This window comes from Furipterus horrens, unplaced genomic scaffold, assembly GCF_987537825.1.
Source record: "Furipterus horrens unplaced genomic scaffold, mFurHor1.1.pri manual_scaffold_7, whole genome shotgun sequence".
NCBI lineage: Eukaryota > Metazoa > Chordata > Mammalia > Chiroptera > Furipteridae > Furipterus > Furipterus horrens.
The window spans coordinates 13869036-13886782 of record NW_028327177.1 but is presented as its reverse complement, the minus strand read 5'-3'; the positions used below and the strand labels follow the sequence as shown (position 1 = coordinate 13886782).

The window sequence follows — 17747 nt, the reverse complement described above, 5'->3', positions numbered from 1 at the left end:
GGTGTTTCCTGCACTTACTTCTCTCCATTCTTTTTTCCTCTTATGTCAATGGGAGGGCCACTGCTATGGGCCTGGCAGCTCCCCTGACTGAGGGGAAGCAGAGCCCCTACACAGCCGACCCTGCCCAAGTCCACACCTTTGTTACTGGGATACGTTTACAACCAGAGCCTTGAGTCTGACTCAACTGTAAGCCCCAGGAGGGAAAGGTTCATAAGCATAGATTTTTTTATCCTGCTCAGTGCGGCGCACGGTGGTCATCTTATTGCAGATGCACAACCAATACTTATTATCCAAATGAATATGTAGACACGCACGCTCATCAGTGCTGGGCACCCCAGTGAACGTGGAAGGCGGCACGGCACAAGAGCAAGGACAAAAACCCAAAGACCTGGGGCTCCTGACAAAGAGCAAGCAGAACTGTAGAGAGCCAGTATTGAGATAAACACCTTAGGAGAGACTTGACCCAAAAACCTAAAAGAATTTTCCCTCCTGATGAGCCCAAGTTCTGTTATACTGTTTTTCTTACACTACCAACATTTCCAAAAGGCATAGTAAACCGGAATCAAAGTACCAAACTAAAACAAAACCAAAATCAGAAAGCAACACAGGACCGTGAAAGAGCAAGGGCCCTGGAATACGGGAAAGTTGGCAACAAAGTCCAGTTCCACCACAAATTAGCTCTGTGGCCTTGGGGAAATTTCTTATCTTTTCTGGACCTAAAGTATTTCAATGATTGTGTGGGAAACCCACCTGTCCACTGCCGTATGAAAACTAATGTTTAGAATGTGGACATCAAGAGGCTGGCTGGGAGTTGGTGCAAAATAACATTACTTCTCTTGTCTAACAAATAGTTAAGTGCCTTTATGTTTCAGAGAGGGCTGTAGGCACTGGAGATGTATCAAACAACAGAAAAGTCATGCACGTGTTACCATGGAATATATCTGACTCATCTTTAGCCCTTCTGAGAACAAAATGAAAGCCCCAGGCCTTTCCCCCATGAAGAATATACAGAATACCCATATACATGTTGGGCATACAGTTTTAAGAAGGTCAAGGATCCCATGAAACCTTCCATCTCCTTTTGTGATCTTAGGCTAAGAGCCCAACCCCTAAGATATTTGTTAAGAATGACTAAGGTCATAGATAAGAGATACAGACATATCTCATTTTATTGTACTTTGTCTTACTGTGCCTCACAGATGATGTAGTTTTTATAAATTAAAGGTTTGTGGCAACCCTGAAAAAAAAACAATGACTAAGGGCACCATCCAAGGGAAAGTACTAGGAATATGGATGTTATCAAGGGTCCCAGGAGCATCTCATCATTAAGGAAATATGACCCAAGCATATCTGTCTCTGTACCTGCTTCGCCTAAGCTGACCCACCATATTATAGGGTTATAAATCAAACTCTGCTAGGGCCTGGTGCACATTAGGTTCCCAGTAAATATCTGTGAATGTAAAATGAAGACTGTCCTACTTCTAAGCTGCAGGAAGTAAATGCTATAGCCATGTAAGTTTCCCTAGATGACTTTAACACCCAATCAAGCCTAGAGCTTATTAAACAATGTGAAAAGCTAGGTTTTCCCAGAGAGCAGAAAAGAAACAGAAAGCAAGAGTTTGGGCATCGAAAAGTCCTGACATACATCTGATGCTGCTCTCAGATGGAAGCAGAAAGCAGGCGATGACTCAGCCAAGGCCAGGAGATGCGGGTCCACTCCCGGGCTGCTGGCTGCTCTCTCTGCCACGTATAAACCACTGGCCATCAAGGGGGCAACAAAGAACACCACACAGAATCAACTGTAAAGTACATCTACTGAAGCCTGGTTAATAATCATATTTTCACCTCCCTGCAATGCACAGGCACCTTCTAAAAAAAAAAAAAAAAAAAGGCAGCAAACTCTGAACTCCCATTTTATAACCAAACAATACACACTTCAGGCAACCATGTATCAGGGATTCTGTAGCAATTCCAAAGTCAAATATTCCATCCCGTGGTTCCACAGACCAGTGGGAAATCCTGGAAATCCTAGTGTGTTTGTACCCAAATTATACCTCCAAGTTTGTCTTTTGCATTTGGAAGCAACTGTAGAATCTGTTGTCAGGCCCTATACTCAGTTTGTGGCTGACAAAAGTGTGGTCTTGCAGTGAACCAAGTACTGCTCCCACTGTTTATAACGACAGCCGACGAAACACCCAATTCCAAATCAGAATTGCACAGGGCAGAAAACAACCCTGGCCCCTGCCACCCTCAAAATTTAAATCACACAGGAAACAGAGTCAACTAACCTTTTCTTAGACAAAATGAAGCCCATAACTCCCCTAGGCAGGTAAGACCTTTTCTTTCAAGGACAGGTAAGCCCCCCCCCCCAACACCTAACTCCTCTTAGGGGTTCCCCTTCCTGTCTTCCTGTTCTCATTTTCTCCGAAGGTTAAGCCCTTCCCTCATCTGGGCTGCTTTCTTTATGTTCTCCCACCACCAACAACCAACAAACAAAAATCATTATCCAGAACTTGGTGACAAATTCTGGTGTTTTTTATTATGGAAGGGAATGTAACAGCTTTCTTCTGGAGGCAAAACCAGGGACATTCCAAGCTTGAAGTCCTGAGCAGGTGCACTTGCTATAGCTCTACGTACTGTTCCAACATGCAGCTCAAGGAACGCACTCCTGGAAAAGGGTTTCCCTTACATCTCACCCAGTCGCCTGCAAAGTCCCCATTAATGTAATCCTCTCGTTCTTATGAGGGTCTCATTATCATCAGAAGGTTAATACAGAGGGGGAAAAAATCCAAATTGAGGAAGATACATGTGAGGCAGAGTAACTCGAGATAACAGGCTAGCAATTCCTTAATAAGTTAAAAACATACTCTTGATATGACTCAAAAATCCCACTCCTAGCTATTTATACAAGAGAAATAAACTTAGGTTCACACAAAACTTGTATGCAACTGTTTATAGTGGTTTGTTTATAATTACCAGGAACTGGAAACAATCAAATGTGCTTGGTGAATGAATAAACTGTGGTACATCCATCCATTCAATGCAATAAAACTTAGCAATTAAAGAGGACTCAACTATTGATACAGGCAGTGATGTAGATGAATATTAAGAGCATTATGCTAAGTGAAAGAAGCCAGACTCAAGTGGCAATGTAGTATATGATATCATTTATTTGACATTCTGGAAAAGGCAAAAGTATAAGGACAGAATTCAAAGCAGTGGTTGTCAGGAACCGTGGGTATGGGAAGGGGCACAAGGAAGCTTTTGGGGTGTAGGAATTGAACTTGATTATGGTGGTGGTTACAAGACCCAATATATTGTATTTGTCAAAATGCAACCACCAATGGTGGATTCTACAGTATGTAAACGATACCTAAATTCCAAAATTAAAATAAAAAACTACTACAGAATAGAGAGAATATTTGAATAGAAACTCAAGTTTCAAAATTAATAGTAAAATAGATTGAATGATACTTTATCTTGAAAAAAGATAAAGAGTTTATATTATCTCCTATTAGACCAAATGTAGATAATTGCAAATGTGTTCATTCTTAACAAAAATCCATTTTTTATTAATTATATAACTTTGCAACAAGCTTTATGTCAGCAGGACAAAATACTTATCATTTCACACTTGACATTTTATAGCCCATTTAAGAAGATAATTTTTCCCCCAAAATGTTTCAGGGTATTGCCTTTCACCAAAGGCTTTTTAAAATCTTTAGATGGTATTAATATTTTTTCTTTGGTTCCTAGCAAGTCAGGATCTTACACCAATTTTCTCTTCTTTAACGGTTTTCTGGCCTAACTCAGCCAGATCTTACTTGAGTCACAGCTGTATGGTCCCATCAGTTTTCCAATGTCACTTTCATAGGATCCATGAATACTTTCCTCTTTTGAAAAATCTAAAATTGCTCTATGTGGTCAATTTACATACATACTGTATTGTGTGGTTGGCTGATTATCATAGCAATCAGAGAGAGACTTGCCTATGAAATTGTGGGTATCAGGTACCACATACATTTTTAGAGGGTAAAAATTATTCAAGTGATGAGTCCTTCATGAATATACTCACGACATAATCACTCTTACTTTCCTCTCTTACATTGTAACTGCAGGAATCAGATAGTTAATAAATCAAATAACACACTTAAAAGTAAGGATGCTAGTTTTATCCCAACTCTGAGAACATGCGTTCCTTCATTGAGTATCTTCTATTATACAGACATTATATCACCAGAGGGCCATAAAAATGACTTAGACACTTTCTTAATTGTGTCAGGAAGAAGAGACAGATGGTATCATCACCATCATCTTGTCTAACATTTACTGAGTATTTATTGAGCACCTGCCAGACTGGGTCCCAAGAGCTTTATTGATACTAATGTAACCCTCGCAACATGCCTATGAGTATTACTATTAATATTCCCATTTGATAGGTGAGCAAAGGAGTCTCTGAGCTGTTCAGCGAGTTGTCTCGCCCACACAGCAGGTGCTCTGAAGAGCTGGGGCTCACACCTGGTCTGGCTCACACCTGGTCTGGCTGCAGAGCTGTACACTTAAAGACAGCACTGTGAGTGGTATGTACACACCATCCCCAAAGTGCAATGGGAGCCGGCCTGAGCCCATTCTGTGCCCAGCCCTTCAAATCAGCTGCAGCTCTGAGGTTCACCCCCCACGGCCAGTCCACAGACATCTGCCAAATCACTGAAGACTTGGGATTTTCTGGGCAGACCACCATTACGCACCTTCTGCAGAAGCGAGAGCAGCGGAGGGAGGAGCAAAGGCACTGAACTTGCCAGCTGGCTCCTCCTGGCCCCAGTGCCCTTGGAAGAGGGCTGCTTAAAGCAGTAAGGCGGCTGCCCCTGTCACCCAACAGCTGCCGCCCCTTCGTGCTCTTCCCTCTGGGAATGGAGCTGTCCAAGCAGCTTCTTGCACCCACACTTTTCAAAACTCAGACTAAATATAGCCAAGTGTGCTCTCATAAGTCAGCTCGGAGCTGAAGGAGCTGCTACATTCCCCATCAGAAAAGTGGGGAGGAACCTGCCTGTGTTACAGGCAAGAACCTTCCTTGCTTGCTCCTGTGCTTTCAAAAGGACTATGTGCAAGATCCAGCTGAGCTGCAGAGAGAGCTGAAGGTTTGGCCCAGCAGAAGATAGAGCCTGTGGGAAATGGAAGGTACCAGATGTGACCTAGGAGCATCCTCATTCACTTCCCTGCCCATAAAGGGCTAAATAACCATAACACCAGGATTTGGGGGGCGGGGATCCATTCGGTAGAACATACTCTACATATGGCACTCTGTTTTATACCCTTTCTGCATCTATCAATATCCTACAAAAAGCTCACTCAGATGCTGCTCCCTTGGTTAGGCTTTCCCCATCCAGCTCAGAACTCAATGCTCCATTTGTTCTCAGACCTCCCACGTTATGCTGCTTGGACTTTTATTTAGCACTTATATCATTCAGCCTAATCTGCTTCTCCATCTCCTTCACCCAAGGCGGGGGTGGGGGTGAGTGGGGGGGGGATGCAGAGTGAGCTAAGCTCCCTTCTTCATTAGCTTTCCCCAAATCTACTGGAGTTTCTTGCACCCAGACAGTACTATTCACTTTTTTATTTTTTTTTAATCCTCACCCGAGGATATGTTTATTGATGGTAAAGAGAATAGGAGAGATATACAGACAGAGAAACATCGAAGTCAAAGAGAAACATCTATCAGCTGCCTCCTATACATGGCCTGTGCCCCCTCCTCTAAGCTTTGGGGGTAGAAGATGATGCTTCAACCAACAGTCACTGGCCGGGACCACAGGCAACACTCTTACTGCTCATCAACAGAAAATTCAAAATCTGCCTGAATGCCAGCAGAAGAGTGTTTGCAATCCTCCCCACTTTCTCCTGATTCACTAAATGCAGTTCAAGAACCAACTTCCGGTACCTGGCTGCCCCTCCCATAACAGGTCACGGCTGCGCCCACTGTGACTCAGCCTTCCAGACCACAGCTACACCAGCAAAGGTCTCACACAGTCACCCCTTACTAGCACCAGCCCCATTCCTTCCGGTGCATGAGTAAGGCAAGATGGGTGAGGAAGAAAGGGCTGGGCCAGGCAACGCAGCAGCAGGATGAGACAAACTCTGTCTGAACTGGCTTCAAGGTCCTGAGGAAGAGAGGGGCGTGGCGGGAACCTCCGCCACAGCAGGTTTGAGGCCGCACTGCTCAGTCACTAGGCAGGAATTTCCAGGGATGGGCTTCTAGTCACCTCTCTCATGCCCTAGAAGACGGACTGATAGAAGCTGCGGGTGTGGGAGGGTCAGGTCTCATGGGCTAGGGTACAAAAAAGTTAAAAAGTGAGAAGAAAAAAGGACCCTTGGTGACAACTGAAATGGGGTAGCTCTTAGTTGAATAATAACGTCATGACACTGCACAGATAAGTGCCCTGTTAGGGAAACTTGTCCACAGGCCCACTGCTTTTATGACATCTGCTTTGTAGATGAACATGGTTGGCAGCTCGCCTTAGGGATGAAAGGGGGCTATGAGGAAATCGGAAGCATCCATAATCCTACCAATTCATTCATTCATCCAACAAGTTCCATACAGGGTCTACCAAGGCCAGGCCTAAGACACAGTGCCTGCCCTCAGGAAGCACCATCAAGCAGAAGAGATGCATACCAATGATGTTCTCAATAAGGAAATGGAGTTAGAAAAATGCCACTGTGTTAGCACCAAGATGGGCATCTTCCTCCTTGCTTCATGTGTCATATGAGGGAGGGACCCATGACAATGACCCTTCTGGTTTCTTTCCACTCCCTCACAGGCTTTTCTCAAAAGAGAAGACAAAGATTTACACGCAAATCTGTGAACAGGAACAAAGTCCAGGTGACTTGGGCCTCCCTCCTTCCCTTTCAGTGGCCCCTGCCTGTCCCCTTGGCTGTCCATGTCACAGCCAGGCACTTATGGAAAGGTTGCTGTACTGTAGGGGTGCAATATTAGGAAGTCTACTTCATCATTCAACCCAAAGCTAGAAAAAACAACCCAGGTGGCCTTGTAATAAAGATAACATTGTTATCTCCTATTGTGACTCTCTGTGATTCAGTTCTGTTTTCCAGCAGGGTACAGAGCCATCATTTCCAACTGCTGCTCATTGTGACAAGTGTCTGTCTCATCTGCCCTTTTCCCCAGCCGCTGTTATGACTTATCCTAAGAATATTTTGGTAATGGGCAGTTTTTTCACTCTTTTACAGGAGAAAAAGTGTATAACCTGAGCACCAAATGACTCATCAGAGACCATTTGATAAGCCAATTTATCCACATCTGATGGAAAATTCAGATTCCCTAACACAGTTGTCATTTAGAGCACATAGCCTTCCGATTGAAATCTTTGCGTGGACATGCAGTGGGGGGATGCTGAATATTGGAAATCACTTATCTGCCATGAAAGAGGGGCTATCCTATTAGATCTGGAGTAGAAACACTATGCACAATGTCCATTCACTCCTCTTATATAACTCTGCAGATGAAGCAATCAGATGAATTGGGGACAGGGACTTGGAAAACCCTTCTCTTGCTTTGGGGCATTTACACTTCATTCATGAAACAATGACTGTGATCCTCCAAGTGCTAGTCACCAACATTGAGGTAAAGAGATAAATAAAATGTAGTCCTTGATGAATGGACTTTTTCCCTCTCCCTGTATAATACTGCAACCCACTCCTGTTATTAAACAATGACTCAAGGGACACAACTGTCTCCACGGTCTATCAATGGAGAGTGGACTGCCCTGTGGTTTCTGTGTGCTACCTCTTCTCCAGTGGTCCCAGTTCTCCAGCTTCTTGGGGTAATTTATTACAATACATTTTTTTTAAGGCAATGGATGCTAGTATAATCCCAATCTGAATGCAGACCATCAGGTGTTCCATGACTGGAAAGCACAGCTTCCCATCAGCTGAAAGCATTGGTCAGGCTTGGGAACAGAAATAGGATGTTGTCATTAATATCAAAGAAGAAAACACAAATCAAAGTAGCCATAAAACAATAAACAATGGGTGCCTCTTTTTCATCTTAAACTCAAGGCTACATGTTCAGCAGAATGAATGAGCGCCCTTCTTGTTCTTAACACTTTTACAAGTTCAAGCTTACTTAAAAAAAAAAAAAAACAGGTTACACATCACAAAAACTTCCTAATTTGTCACTAATTAGAAAGACTGGTGTAAATAAGTGACAATTTAGGATACAAAACATGTGCCAAATAGTGTCCCCCCACCCCCCGAGGAATGGAAGGGAGTACAGATAATATTTCCTGAGGATCTATGTTTCAGGCACTCTTGTATAAGCCTCTTCCTTTATTTGACCCTCACAACTTTTCTGGAAAGTAAACAGTAATGTACCCTTTTTTTCCTAGATGCAGAAATTAAAGTTCAGATGTTCAGTAACATGTATTTCCTATTCCAGTTCCTCTGGCAAAATTCCTTATTCTCTGATTCAGTGTTTCTCCATGAGCTTGGGGACACTGATGCTTACTTGGTCTTGGGCTGGGAACTTTGTATGGGAGGACCATGCACTGAGGGACAGTTAACACCACTGGCTAATGAGCACAGAATACCAATAGCAGACCCCAGCAGCAGTCCCTACATATCCCAGACATGCCTTAGGAGGACAATGCCCCCTCAGATGAGAACCACTGGTCCAAAAGATTCTTCGAATATCAAAAGACTAAAGAGAGGGACATAGTCTTTAACAAGTGCCTCCTACCTTTACATCTCTCAAAAGTCCGTTATTTTATGGCATTTGAACTCCTACAAAAGTCCCACACTCTATGGAGTCTGTTACAAAAGCTCCCTGGGTTTATTTCTCATGCATTCCAAAAGCATTTACTGAGTGCTTATTATGGGTCAGGTACTTTGCTGGGAATATAGTCAAAGAGTGTATGGTTCTAACTCCCAAGGGGTTACAGGTTCATAGTCCAGTGAGAGAAAGATTAAGTGTGTAAGAGTTAGGATGTAAGCACAGGTGCTAGGGAGGGATGCTGAGTGCAGAAGGCATCTCCCATAGACAGGACAGAGTGCCAGGAAGGCAGGCAAAGGAAGGGCTGGGACAGGATCCCAGAGGAAGTGAAGACTTCCCTGAGCCTCCAAACAACAAATGAGAGTCGCCAGGATGGGCCCAGTCCAGGCAGAGAAAACTGCCTTTGCAAAACCAGAGAGAGGAATTATAGTTGCAGTCAAAGTTTAAACTACAATACTTGATTCTTCAAGTGGAAACCTTGTTGTGATTCAAACTCAGGATCATCCTGTTTACTAGACAGGCATGTTAACCAAATAATTTACTGGATTAATTTCCTTATAAGTTATCCACAGTCCATGTGTATTTCCTTCTAAACTCCTTGTTTTCATAAGGTTAAATAAACCCGTCCGACAAGAAATACGACTAATTCTAAACTTCTAGTGCACGGCAGTAGGAGTGTTCCTCACTGGGGACACAGGAAAGTGGGGAAGAGATGAGGTCATGATGTCATCTGATGAGTGAGGTAGAGGGGTGTCTATAGATCAATTTACCCTTGGCTTCAAGCTCAGGATAAACTTAAAAAAAAATCTAAGTCTTGTCTCACCATTAACTGTAACATGCAAGAAGCTAGAGTCTCACCCTATTATTATGTATTATATTGGCACAGAAAACTTAGAAAAGCCTTTGGCTATTTGTCCTTTTCAAAAGCATATATGTTATATATAATTAAATAACCAAATGTTTTATATGTATATATATAGATAGATATATAGCTATATAGATATATATAGAGATATGTGATACGGATCGACAGATTAACTGCGAGTGGCCAGCTGGGCATGTCTGAACCTGAGATATCCCAAAGGCAGCAGAGATAGCTCAAAGGCAGTAGTTCCCTGCATTAATTGAAGCTGAGCAAAGGAGCTGGGTTGTCGCTACTTCAGGTTAGGTAATTACGAAGAACACCAGTCAAATTAGCTTAGTTTTTCTCACCTGGGGCGGTCATGGAAGAGGGAAGGAGCAAGTTCTTGTGGTTCCTTCTTGTCTCCAGCCTACAAGGAACAGGCTCACTTCCCCTTGGCAGGGAGCCTGATGCAATTAGCAGGCATGCCCTCTTTTTCCTTTCCCCCACCCCTTTCCCTCTGACCTGAGCCACACTCAGGAACCACAATTTTGTAGGTGAACTAGGCTCCCTTTCGTCCCATAATTATTTCATTTTATCAGTTTGACCTCCAATTTGACATCACAACCATGTCTGGTCCACATATTTTTCCCCAGAAAAACCCTCAACAAGAAAGCCTGTGTTCCGAGCTAAGAGAATCTGAAATGAAAAGTCGGGATGCCTCACAAACCATCTGTCCCTACTTTCAACCAGGAAGTTCAAAGGAGGCAGGATTGTTGAGCCAAAACTGCAAAGTCAACGGCCAGAATTATGCTAGGAAAGAGGCAGGTGGTCTTCAAAGAAATGAATTCACCCAAATAGAATAGGTTGGCTGTCCTTTTTATCCCTGGCTGATTCCATTCCGTTTCTGTAAACTTTGGAATTCCGGGAGGGTTGCATAAACAGAGACAGGTGTAGGGGCACCTCCACTCTCTGGGTTCTTCTGCTGCCGCCCCTGCCGGGTGCACACGACTAGGGGCCCTCGATCCAATCGCAGTCCATGCTTCCCGATGACGCACCTGGCCAGGGTCCTCTCCAAAGTGCGAGGGGCAAAGCCAGCATCCCCTGCCCGGTCGCCACCCGCTGATCACCCAGCCAGCTGGCCCAACCGGGAGGGCGCAGCGAAAGGAGCCCCTTGGGGCTAAGACCTCATGCCTGTCTCTCCGCATTTTTCCCCATTTCCAGTACATCGTTTCACATTAGGGACACTCTTGGTCTCCAAGCCTGAAGTCCTGCGCACTTACGTGTCTTTCCAAAGCAACTGAATAAAGCGCCTACTGGCCTTCCGCGGCTCAGGTGAGCGCCAAGGGGTGTAAGGGGAAAGGGCCCGCTCGCCACCAACCCCATTCCTGTCCTCCCCACGTTCCCCAAGATTCACCGGGGATGTGTGTATTGGGGTACGCGGGTTAAGAGGGAGCTTAAAATGCCCAAGCGTCCCTTACCTTCCACAGCCATTCTCTCAGAGCTTCCCTAACGCATGCATAATTTTCTTGGCCGAGATACTCCTTCTGCCCCCGCGCTCCCCCCCTCCTCGCGCTTTCGCCTCAATATTCTGCGCTCATCTGCTCCAAGACCAACCTGCCGCGGTCACGCAATGAGAGGCTGCTGGCTCCTAGCTCCGCGCGGGGCCCCCTGGGAAGTGTAGTTCCCCCCTTCGCTACGACCCGCTAAAACACACCGGATCCTCCGCGGGGCGCACTCTCCCCTCCACATTCAGACTGCAGCTCCGGCTTCAGCCAGACCACGCAGAGCAATCCCTCTTGGGGGGTCTCGTGAAAGGACACGGGGACCCCTGGAAGGTGACAGGGACTACATTTCCCAAGATGCTCTGAGGTGGGTTTCGTTCCGCACTTAGAGTAAAGACAGTGATTGAGATCTTCCCTTCAATTAGAAGTGGGTATGCACCTGGCAGGAATAGGGAGAAAGGAGGCGGTGGGGTTTTCGGTGTGATCTCCTGGGCTTGTTCTCTGCCCTCCTTGGCCACCCATTTAGTGACGACAGCAGAGCCACCGGGGGGCTATGTATGGTTCATTGCCTGGGCCAGAGGGCCACTGCACACAGTGCTGTTGAAACTTGTTCCTCTGTGCCCTGGCATGTATGGGGTTTGGGTGAATCCTGGCAAGTAATAAAGCTGGTCCTCCACGTGGTTAACACTTCGCACAGGTGTGGCAGATGGCATAAAAAATCCCGAAAAGGCATCATCCCCAAGGGATTATTAGGAGCAAAATCTAGGAACCAGGATTCCACCTGAGGAAGTCTGAGATGGAAACTTTTCAGCTTACCTGGCCTTGGACCCATCGGTGGTCTGTGACAGGGCCTGCAACGCTGAAGAATTAGTGTTCTTTCAACTTCTGCACCTGTGCCCTAACTCCAGGTGCTGGGAGTGCTTTGAACACGCAGGAAAAAGAGAGCCACGTGGAAGGCAATAGCATTCCAGAGTGGGTAAATCCTGATTAGTCCTGATAAAAAATGAAGTTAGCAAACTTTTTTCCCCCTTGCAGGTGGAAATACAGATGTATTTATGGCTGGTACGGTAAGGGAACGGCTTTGGGAATAAAACTGACTCAGGACTGCAGTAAGACTTTTAAAGCCTTGAGTTCTCAAGTTAACAGGATACCGCTTTCACCCAGTCTGCAGCATTAAGTACGTACGAAAAGAAAGAAAAAAAAGAAAGAAAGAAAGAAAGAAAGAAAGAAAGAAAGAAAGAAAGAAAGAAAGAAAGAGAAAAGAAAGAACGGAAAGAAAGAACTGAAAAATAACTCTAGGAAACACAAAGATCTGATTCTCCCCATTATGACTACTTAGATTTTCTTCTTCTGTCTTGGCCATTTATTTTTTTTAAATTTTTTTACAAACAGTTTTGTTTCTCAGTGTGTATGAGCACATCTTTCTTTCTTTCTTTCTTTCTTTCATTTTTAATGTAAATGTAAATAAGATGTGAAGGAAATATTAGTTTAACCATATAAAATAGTCAATATTTAACTTTAAAAATTCTATGAATGGAGCCATTTTATGTGGTTCAACCTAATGAAGGATAAGCAGCAGTTAAGTAGGGATTTTCAGTTGTGGATAAATATTAGAATCACCTGGGAAGCTTTAAAACAAACATTTCCCACTAGAATGGCCAAAAGGAAAAGACAGAAAATACCAATTCTTGGCAATACAGTATTGTGGAGCAGTAAGGACTTTTGTATACTGTGCAAATTGATATGATCACTACAAAAAACATTTGGCATATTAAGCTGAATAGATGCTTATTTTGTGATCCAGCAGTTCCACCCCTAGATGTATATCAAACATAAATGTATACACATCTTTTCTAAAAGACATATACAGGCATGTTCATGGCTGCATTATTTGAATAGCTACAAACTGTAAACAACCCAAGTGTTCATCAACAGTTGACTGGATACACGAATTCATAATATAACCAAACCACCCTCTATAGCAGGGGTTGGCAAACTGTGACATCTGGGCCAGATATACCTCATGCTTATCTTTGTGTGGAACATAAGCTAAGTGTGGTTTTCACATTTTTTTTAAATGGTTGGGAAAAAATCTAAAGAAGAAAAATATTTTGTGATACATGAAAATCATAAAGAAGTACCCACATAATATCCTTAATTTTGCTTTTTGGTCTACAAAATCTAAAATATTTTCTATCTGTCCCTTTGTAGAAAAAAGGTTTTCAAACCCTACTTAAAATAATGAGAATGAATGAATAAGACAACATGGATGAGCCACATGTATTAAATATCTATTGTTGATAACAAATTGCCCTAAAATTTAGTGGCTTAAAGTAATGCCCATTTATTATCTCAGTTTCTGTGGTATAGAAATTTGGGTACAGTTTAGCTGGGCCCTCTGCCTCAGGGTCTTTTACAGGCTACAGCTGAGGGGTTGGCTGGGCTGAAGTCATCTGAAGGCTCATGGGGAAAGGACCAGTTTCCAAGCTCACACGTTGTTGGCAGATTTCAATTCCTTACAGGCTGTTCTTGGATGGAGGGCCTGAGTTCCTTGCTGGCTGTTGGCCAGAGGCCACCCTTAGCACTTTGCCACAAGGACCTCTCCAATATGGCAGCCTGCTTCATCAAAGCCTGCATGCTGAGAAGGCCCTAGAGTCAGCTAGCAAGATGCAAGTCACAATATTTTGTAATCTAAGGATGGAAATGCCACCCCCTGAATGTTGCCATATTCTACTAGGTACAAGTTTTGCAAGGGGAGAGGATTAGAACAAGGCTGTGTGTAACCACAGGTGGAGCTCACTAGGGGTCATGTTAGAGGCTGCCTGCCACCACCTATAAGCAGAATGCTGACCAAAAACCACCCCCCAAAAAGAAATGCATATTGTGTGATTCCATAAAGTTCAAGAGCAGAAAAGAATAAATCTATATAGTTAGACGTCAGAAGAGTGGTTCCTCTTAGTGTGAAGGAGGTGATAAAGGGGGGAATAATTAGAAGGAAGACCCCCTGATGGCATCTGGGGGTATTCTGACTCTTGAGCTCCAAGCTGTTTATACACTTGTATGATGTTTGTGGGAATCTATTGAGCTGTATATATGTGATTTGTGGGAATTGTGTGTGTGTGTGTGTGTTATACTCCAATGAAAACTTAAAAAAATATGCTTAGATTCTATTAAATATGATAACTTGCCCATTTATCAGCCCCTCTTAGGTTATCTATGCTTTTTCTCTCTTTTCCACAGCAAAGGGACAGTTCCATTCCATTTCATTTTTAAAAAGTATGTTTTGAGGACCTAATATGTGCAAGGCTCTTGTGATATATGGTAGGCTGAATTTTCTAGAAATGGTCCTCAAAATGCCATACCATGATCCACTGAACCTGTGAGTATGATGATCCATTCCTCCTATGATTGAATTATGTTGTAAGGTACAGGTGACAGTAAAAATGGAAGAGTACCCAGTGAACCTAATCTAATCAAACAAGAATTTTCTCCAGCTGATAGTAAAAGAGGCGGGCAGAAGAGGAGCTTGGAGAGATTCTAGGCCTGAAAAAGACTCAACACACCAGTCACTCCTTTGAAGATAGATGTGGCCATGTGAGTGGGGATACAGGTGACCCGTGGCAGTAAGCCAGTAAGGAAACAGGGCCCCAGTCATAAGGAACTGAACTCTTCCAAAAAGAGCCTGGAAATGGATTCTTCCCCAGAGATTGCAGGTAAGAGTTCAATCCACCTGACACTTTGTTTTAGGTCTTGTAAAACCTGAACAGAGATGCAGATGAGCACCCCCATCCTCTAAGCTACAGAACAGTGAGCTAATAAACCAGTATTGTTTTAACCTGCTGAATTTGCTTATTTTTATGTTTTAATTTGTTTAGTTTGATAGGCAGCAATAGAAACTAATACAGGATATACAAGTATTCTTTACAAAACAAATAGTTATCCTGGTCCTATTTTTGTGGGTTGAGACAGACAGTTAAAAAATAATGATATTTGTAACACCCATGCTCACAAAGTGAATCACTATTTCTGGATTTCCCAACTTCAACATTTAAAAAAAATTTTTTTTTCAAGGGCTTCAGAAAAGTCTAATCTCTAGCTTCTGTTGAGCAAAGTTGTTAAATGAATAGAGGCCAAAATGGCTGGGTGAGAAGAGGAGCCATGTGCTACATTCCCCTCTGTTACATGCTCTATTAGCTTGTCACTGACTCCTGTCGTATCTTCTTGCAACACACCTCTTGAATGCAGGCTTCATCTCTGCTTCCCCTGCACCCATGCTGGAGGAATGAGACCTGCATTGCATTTAAATAATGTCGGCGCCTCCGCTGGTTCCACAAGGACAGGGGCAGGGACACGCACTGGTTCAGCTCACTTGGATGTTACAGACACCAGCACTCTCTAGCACTATAACGTAACATGTGTATTGAATGTTATGTGCTTATAAATAATGACTGGATGCTATGTGTTTATATGTAATGAAGTAGTGCATGAATAAACTACCTAGTCATGATTAGGTCTACATTTTCTTCAGAGAAGCTGCAAGTTAATGTTTTATTTTTGTTTGTTTTAATGTTCCATACTCTTAGAAGTAGATGTTTTTAATACCTGGAATTGATTAAAAAATGACTTAGAGAAAGTGAATTGAAGCCCTCTCATTGCATGGCTGAGGCAGAGAAGAGGTTTGCCCAGGTCACTTCGTGCCACAACAGTCAGTGTCTAGAATCTGGTGTAGGCCAAGGCTTTTTTGGGGGGTATGGGGGTAGAAGTTAGGGTGGGTGGAAAGGTTTTTGTTGTTCTGAGCTTGGTTGGTGGCTTAGATTTAAGTTGAAGAGGCTGGGTAAGCCTTGCTCTGCCCTGCAGGTTTGTGGGTAGGTTGAGGTAGCTCTGCCCTAGGCTGGAGAAGCAGCAGCTACTTGGGGGAAGCCATTCTTATAGCAATGGCAGAGAAGCGAGAGGTCAAAAGGAAGCATGCAAGACTTTTACAGCCTGGCTCAGAACTGGGGCACAGTTCACTTCCTCCCCTATGTTATTTGTCATAGCAAGTCACATGGCCACTCTCCAAGTCAAGGAAATACACTATGCCCGAGAAGAAACCACTGTTAATTATTCAGTTTCCAGAGTGACTATGTATTAGTCTCCAGCAGCTTCCATAACAAAGCATCACAAGCTAGGTGGCTGCAAACAACAGAAGTTTATTCTTTCCCAGTCCTGGAGGCCAGAAGTCTGAAGTCAACATGTTGGTAGGTCCATACTTCCCTGAAGGCCCCAGGAAAGAATCTTCTCATGCCTCTTCCTGGCTTTCGGTGGTTGCTGGCAATATTTATGGTTCCTTGGCCTGCAGCTACATCATCACATGGTTTTCTTCATCATGAGTCCGTCTCTAAGTCTCTGATGCTTATAAGGACACCAGTCATTGAATTTAGGGCCCACCCCAATCTAATCCAGTACGACTTGACTTTAGTTTGATCACAAGCATGTGTGGTTGAAAATTCAATAGATCTATTTGTGTGACATAATTCAACCCACAACAGGCCAGAATTCTGTACCATCTTTTATAGACTAGAGCAGCTGTTTTGAAAGTCTGGGTCCTTACCCACAGCATGAGCATCACCTAGGAGCCGGCTAGAAATTAAAATTCTTGGACCCCACCCTAGACCTACTGACTCAGAAACTTGGGGGAGTAAGATGCAGCCATCTGTGGTGCAGCACGTTTCCAGGTGATTTTAATCCGTCCTGCAGTTTGCGAGCCACTGCCACAGAGGACAGTGCAGGCAGACCTCAGCCTCCTACACTTCGCTTCGTTGCACTTCACAGGCGTTGCTTTTTCCCACAAACTGGAGGAACTGAAGGCAAGAACCACCCCCTACCCCACTGGGAAATAATAAAGCATAGGGCTTCCTAAAGGGGCACTCTCTTCATTATGGTGGTCTGGTACTGAACCCCCAGCGTCTCTGAGGTATGCCTGTAGAAGCTAGGCTTTGCGGAAAGGTAGATGTAGCCACCATTCTCACTAAGGAGTGAGAAGGAGGACCCAAACCCAACTGTTGTCTGTGTGTGTCTGAGTACAGTAGTCCCTCGCTATATCGCGGTTCACTGATCGTGGGCTCACTGTATTGTGGGCTTTTAAAAAATATTATATTTAATTATTTATTGCGGATTTTTCGCTATATTGCAGGATTTTGCGGTACTGTATGCGTATGTTGTTAAAGATACATAGGTTTAAGAGAGTAGAATAAATGTAAGGTTCCTAATCTGTGGAGGGTGGGGGGGGGTCTGGAACATAATACCTGCAATAAGTGAGGGAATACTGTATGTGGAGTTGTTGGAATAAGTGAGAAGAAGATAATTAATAAGGGGCAGGTGCTAGAAGTAGAGTGAGTTTTAACTAATTTACTGAGTAATAAGAATATAACTCTAAGGAGTCCAGGTCCCATTTGCCTCATGGATTAGTGCAGTTGATAAAGCACTGGTCTACACCCCAAAGTCATCACAATGAATCTTCACTTTCTGGAAAGTGGGAGGGGTCATTAGGCTGGCTCCCAAGTCTGCAGCATGAGATACACTGGGGAGCATCAAGGGGAAAACGTAGGCAGGAGGTAAGGTGCTTTGCACAGTGTGCAGTACA

At 43.7% G+C, this 17747-nt stretch overlaps 1 protein-coding gene across 2 annotated transcripts in view; it reads right to left on the bottom strand.

The window, feature by feature from the left end:
• The window catches only part of SAMD12 (sterile alpha motif domain containing 12), a 323498-nt gene extending 312252 nt beyond the window's left edge, over positions 1-11246 (bottom strand). For both annotated transcript variants that reach the window (XM_090283426.1, XM_090283427.1), the window contains exon 1: positions 11102-11246. In XM_090283426.1, coding sequence (XP_090139552.1) covers positions 11102-11114 — 13 coding nt within the window. In that variant the 5' untranslated portion in view covers positions 11115-11246. The remainder of the gene's footprint in view (positions 1-11101) is intronic.
• Between the last annotated feature and the right edge of the window lie 6501 nt (positions 11247-17747).